Raw genomic sequence first — 6,488 nt, 5'->3', positions numbered from 1 at the left:
AGAATGTCTCTTCAGATGGTTTGTGCTATCCGGGATCCTTAGGATATCCATTACCCTAAAACCCTAACCTTAACCCCCCCTTGCTAGCTAACTACAATTCGCTAATATACTTTCTACTGAGCACTACATTACATGATGTAAATACAAACATGAATTGTGTTATCAGCTAGTAATATTTCCCTCATAGAACTTAGAAGACAGTGGCTAGAAGTCCGTGTATGGCGGTGCTGAGTACTTGCTGTTTTTCTTATTGCACCCACCTGGTGTCCCATCTCTACCAGTCCCTGATGGGGAAGAATGGACATTTTTGTATCTTTCTTTTCATGTACTAACTGGCCACCAGACTACAGAAACTAAAGCAATGGAACTGAAGTAATGGAATAGCAATAACTATAATGTTAGCAATGAGAATATGGCATGAGAGATATAAAAAAAAAGTATTTGGCTGCTTAGATTTCATTTATATATTTTTGCCCTTAAAAAAAATAAAAACAACAAATGACTGGAACTCTTGGAGCGGAACCATTGCTCACCCAATATAAAGTCAAAGTCTCTCCACCCCATCCTCTCCCCTTTTTCTCTTCTGCCTCTCTAGTGTCTCCTCTCCCCTCCCCTCTTTTGTCTCCTCAACTACTCCCCTCCTTCCTTCCTTCCTTTCCACTTCCCTCAATGTTTTATCTCCTTTCTCTTCTCCTGAAAAAGTAAAAAATTGTGTCTGTAGATGGATAAGTTAGACCTACCCCTTATGCACTTGTAGATATGTTTGGATAGGCATAAGTATTATGATAATGGCTGATACAACCATAACCCTTGTTTGATTGGTTAGTCTGTAGTCCTAGATTTGTTTTATCTGCTTTGTTGTTTTTTTAACCATTATTTAGTGTGCTGTTTTGTATGTTAGAATGTGTTATGTATTTGTAGATGTGTGTGTGTGTGTTAACTCCCACTGATCTTGTTCCCAGCATCTGGTTTCTTGTGTTTTTCTCCTAAGCCTTCTGTTCTGTGAGAGACAAACCACACCACAAAGAGAACATTTTCTTTGTCAGAGGCCATATTGTAGAATGGAAATGTTAAATGTCACGTAGATAATTATAGATTAAGAGTTACCTTTCTAACAGAACACAGAGGGTGCTCTTTAATGGAAGCCTCTCCAACATAATCCAGGTAGAATCAGGAATTCCCCAGGGCAGCTGTCTAGGCCCCTTACTTTTTTCAAACTTTACTAACGACATGCCACTGGCTTTGTGTAAAGCCAGTATGTCTATGTAAGCGGATAACTCAACACTAAACACGTCAGCTACTACAGCGACTGAAATGACTGCAACATGTTTTTTTTGTTTTTTAAACAGAACAATTATTTAAGTCAGTTAAGAACAAATTCGTATTGACAATGACGGCCTACACCGGCCAAACCCGGACAACGCTGGGCCAATTGTGCGCCACCCTATGGGATTCCCAATCACGGCCGGTTGTGATACAGCCTAGATTCGAACCAGGCTGTAGTGATGCCTCAAGCACTGAGATGCGGTGCCTTAGACATATTAGATTTTGCGTTGTAGATATGTGGTGGTGGAGTATTGGCCTGAGTGCACACACTTAATGCGTTGTGAAATATGTTCAGAATTTATTGTAATGTTTTTTAAATTGTTTAATTTACTTAATTTTGCTGGACCCCAGGAAGAGTAGCTGCTGCCAAGGGGATCCATAATAAATACAAATACAAATAGAAAACAATCTTTATTTTGATAGTATTCTTGAATAATCGTATTGTCTACCGTATGGGCTGGTTTCCCAGACTCAGATTACACCTAGTCCTGGACAAAAAAAGCATGCTCAATATAAAATAATTTATTTGTCCAGGACTAGGCTTAAAACAGGAGAGGACATAGGAGGAGAGGAAGAGGGTGAGATGGAATATACAGTATGGGCCAAGCACGTAGTAGAAAAATACAAAAGAAGGGGGTTAGTGGGAGCATGCTGATAAAACAGATAAAACCCAGTACACCAGATGAGACAAGCTGACCATGGCCCCATGGCAAATAAACACTTAAAATTGAGCTATATTTAAATTGCATTTTGAAAAAAGACCTAGCTCAAACAGGCACTTTATTAGCCACCTCTGGGGTCCTGAGAAGAGACATTGCCGCGGAGGAGTCTGGGATTCTTCCTTTCTAGCCTGGGCTCGTAATCTGCAAACATGGGTACGATCATTTTCCCTTTTTAACGGAACGATTACAAGATATAGTCATATTCCTTACATTGATATGGAATAAAGATGTCCTCTTACCAACTTTCAGTATAATCGTGGAAAAACGGGCTGTATTTGTAGGCATATTTTCCCAATTTTACGGACAAATAGCGCGAGTTTCGCAACGTGGAGAGGGCCAGTAGCATGGCATGGGGTTCGGCAAGCGCTTCCCCTTTGCCTTACGTTTCAGTCACCAAGCATTTACGAAGCCTGCTGGCTAGTTACTGAATTTTGGTTACAAAGTGATAGAAAAACAAGTGTTCACCAGCGCACTGCATTAATCTGGCTAACTGCCGAAAATATTTAGCAATGAACTAGCTAAATTGTTAGCTGCTGGATTGTCCGCACTTAACGTTAGTCATATGTGTTAATAAGCTACTGTAGCTCGTTGTCTATTCTAGCTAACGTTAGCCAGGTTCTCTAGACTCCATTTGTATGTGTCGACCTATGTTTTGTTAGTCGACTTTGATTCACGCCATGATTTTAAGTTTACCGTTCTATTTCCCAGGAAAGTGTCGCGGTCTGCGTACAGCCAGGAAACTGCGTAACCATCGTCGTGAACAGAGATGGCATGATAAACAGTACAAGAAGGCCCATCTCGGCACTGCACTGAAGGCTAACCCCTTCGGAGGCGCTTCCCACGCCAAGGGAATCGTACTTGAGAAAGTGTAAGTAGTTAGCTAACGTTACATCACAACACCCCTAATTAGTGTTCACTAATAACCATGCAGACTTAAATCCAGTGAAATCTATGAATGCTGTATGCTCAACTATGTACAGTGCACTGAATGCCATCTTTCATATACTGTCAGTCTGAAGTGTCAACTCTCCCCAATTCTTCTTACAGAGGTGTTGAAGCTAAGCAGCCCAACTCTGCCATTAGGAAGTGTGTCAGGGTCCAACTCATCAAGAATGGCAAGAAGATCACTGCCTTCGTCCCAAATGATGGTTGCTTGAATTTCATTGAGGTAAGAGTCAAACCCAACATTGCATCCATCTTACCAAAGAACAGTGTACCTGTAACTATTTGTAGGATGTTGTGGATTGCCTCATATTCGGAATAAGCAGAGATTGATAAATTCCTGGAACATTAGCTAACTTGCCAGATGTTTTAGGATCTGACAGACATAGTTGGGTAGCCATATAAACCAATATCTTATGCTCTGCCTGATATCCACTACAATGACAAATGTAGGACTCCCCATAAGTCATCTAAGAATATGCAGGTGGTGTGTTCAGGGACAATAATTTTGATATTCAAAGTTGACTGTTGGATATTGTCTGGGGTTGTCCTGTGCATTTAGTTTGTTTCCTTTGGTCTTTCAGGAAAACGACGAGGTTCTGGTGGCAGGATTCGGTCGTAAGGGACATGCCGTCGGTGATATCCCCGGTGTCCGTTTCAAGGTGGTCAAAGTGGCTAACGTCTCCCTGCTGGCCCTTTACAAAGGCAAGAAGGAGAGACCCAGATCTTAAACAGTTCTTACTGTGAAATCAATAAATTATGTTTTCACAATTTGTCGGTTTGTTGTGCTTTTTGTTTTCATATATATATATATATATTAGTTGCAGGGATGGGTAAATGGATACATACCACTTGTTCACTTGAAAGAACTGGCTGTGACACTCCCCAGAGGACTTAAGTTGCCCATCCTTGTACCAGTTTTGTTTGAGCGGCTTCTCTGATTCACTTGTACATGTCCAAGTTGATGGAAAATGTTTTTCATTTGAAGAACAACTAGCTAATGGTTTTAGGATTTAGGTTGTTAGAAAGCGTTTCTCTTGGCTCTTATGTGTAGCGTTGGATCATGCCAGATTGCTTTGTGTGGGTAGAGGCATTTGCTGCTACACTCATGCTCCATTGGAAGTTTTATTTATAGCTTTTCAGGAGGGATTGTAATGGTTTGACATCGTTTGGTGTCTTGGTTGCTCAAAGAACAGATGCATTTTATATTCAGTCAAGTTGTCATGTACCCCCTCAGGTAATTTGATGTGCAGTCTCATTTTGATTTCATGCCGTGCAGTCATCTGGAATTCAGGCATGGCTGCCACAGACGGCTGCCAATTTACCTATTGTGCGTTTCTGTGTATGATGAGCCAGATGCCTTTTTTGATTTTGCTCAACCGTGACTTATATCCCCTTTCCGCACAAACTTGCCAGTTCCTAATTTAGCCACACCTGTCTACATTATAATTTCTGCAATTTTTAGCTAGGAAAAAAGCCTTCCATCGACTGATTGTGATCTTAGTTTTGTGGTGAAGTGCTATAGCAAATATGATTTTAAAGTTGGGAGCATATTGCATTGGGTGGAACCTTTCACTTTGAGGTTTGTTGAGCTCATAGGACCAGACCATTCAATATGGCAAAGGGGATCTTAGGACATTTTACACAATCATACAAATCCCATCTGTTCCTGCATGTAACAACCTCTCCTTTCATCCAAAATATTCATAAGATTACATTTTGATGTGTAATGCAACGACTTGTCTGGACATTATACATTAAGGAGACATGTAGTGTTATCCTGAATGACAAATTAATTGGTATTGGGGTGGAAGAGGATTTGCTGCAGATTAGGGAAGTGACATGGTTGGGAAAATAGACAGGATATGGACAGTTTGAATCAAATGGATCACCCAGACAAGTGGTCTGCTGCTAGAATGACAAATGAAGAAATGCTGTCAGTTCTTTTAGTACTTGGCAACGACCATTTTAGTACAACGACCATTGCTGTTGGCCACAGACAACAAACGTGCTGTCAGATGGTTTTGGTCTGTCATGACAATCGGTACTGTACTTTTTAGACTGATGGCTGTTTTGACATTGCCTCCTAGTGGAGTTGCTGCCAGATATATGGATTCCCTTAACTCAAACCCTCGTTTTGGCATGAATCTCTGCTCTCAGTGGTCAAACCAAGTAACATTGAATTACGGACAAAAACTGATACACTAACACATTTCAATATGTGATGGTCATATTTTGTGTAAATCATTCAAGTGCAACTTGGCTGCTGTACATCCACTTAACCTATGCTTCTTGTAAGTCTATACTTCCTCCTTCAGAGGAGGCAGCGAGGATGATATTGAATTGAATCACTTCAGAGGTGGTGTCTGGTGAGTGTTGAGAGATGGGTGATAGTGACAGGAACCCAGCAGCCACAGCCTGTGCAGGGCAGCAACCCATCCATCCTCTCCACAGGCCACAGCATTGTGACCAGACAACTGGAATGTCATAGGGAAACAGTTGATGATAGTAACACTCCCAGGGTGATGCTGTGTTTGAGTAATGATGGACAGGCACTTCTCATTACACTGGACATGTTCACATAAGTACGGGTGGTGATTCAATGGTCTTATTTACAACAATGCACACAGAATACACTGAGAAGGTATTGCATGTATTATTTCCACTTTCAAAACTGTTCAATTGTGACTCTAAAAGGAATGTTCATGCGCTTTCTTATTCACTTTCTCCAGTCTATGATCCTTTTAGCATGAATTCAGTCATAAAGGTACATCTGTTTGTCCCTGTCAATTGCAACATGGTAAAATGCAGGAGCAGGGAAAGTGTCAGTGAGTGTCGTTCAGTGTGCCAGAGGTAAAGAGTAGTAACCCTGGTCGCTGGTTTGTTTCATGATCAGGGCTCAGTTTCCCAAAAGTTCTTAAGGTTAAGTTCATCGTTAGAACCTTCGTTGGAGCATCGTTAAAGCTCAGAGCTGTTTCCTAAAACCGTCGTTATTAACGTCACACTTGAAATCGTTAGGAATTTAACTCCTGTATGGAACGATTTTAGTGCCAACAGAGATTGTATTTGCATTTTATGTTTAATTTGTGTATTAGGATATTGCATTTAATGTTTTTGAATGTTTAATGCAAAATGTAATCATTGAATTAATAAATGGAACTTGTATTTCATGATTTGAAACTGAATTGAATGAATGTGGTTTCATTATGGTAGATATTGCATTCATTGTTTGTGTATCAAACCATCATTTCAAAGTTTCATATATTTAAATGTCTCAGATGCATTCAGATTCAGTTTTCAAATTCAGATTCAAAACCAACATCTGAGTACTTTTCCAGACTGGAAACCTAGAGGAGAACAGATAAAAACAAAAGCTCTCTGTGGTAAACAGAAGCTTCTGGCAGTTTCTGAAGCCAATGTGGCATGTTGAATTTATTTTCTTCCTATGAATTTAGCTCTAGTGTTTGAACCACTTTTGCTATAAGCTATTGACCCCAT

At 40.4% G+C, this 6,488-nt stretch overlaps 1 protein-coding gene across 1 annotated transcript; it reads left to right on the top strand.

The window, feature by feature from the left end:
- Positions 1-2,186: 2,186 nt before the first annotated feature.
- Positions 2,187-3,761, top strand: rps23 (ribosomal protein S23). The gene is made up of 4 exons (NM_001139737.1): positions 2,187-2,201; positions 2,757-2,916; positions 3,096-3,216; positions 3,575-3,761. The coding sequence occupies exons 1-4, from the start codon at positions 2,198-2,200 to the stop codon at positions 3,719-3,721; spliced, it is 432 nt and encodes a 143-aa protein (NP_001133209.1). The 5' UTR covers positions 2,187-2,197; the 3' UTR covers positions 3,722-3,761.
- The last annotated feature ends 2,727 nt before the right edge of the window (positions 3,762-6,488 follow it).

This window comes from Salmo salar, chromosome 22 (assembly GCF_965601325.2).
Source record: "Salmo salar chromosome 22, fSalSal1, whole genome shotgun sequence".
NCBI lineage: Eukaryota > Metazoa > Chordata > Actinopteri > Salmoniformes > Salmonidae > Salmo > Salmo salar.
This window is presented reverse-complemented; position numbering and strand designations above follow the sequence as displayed.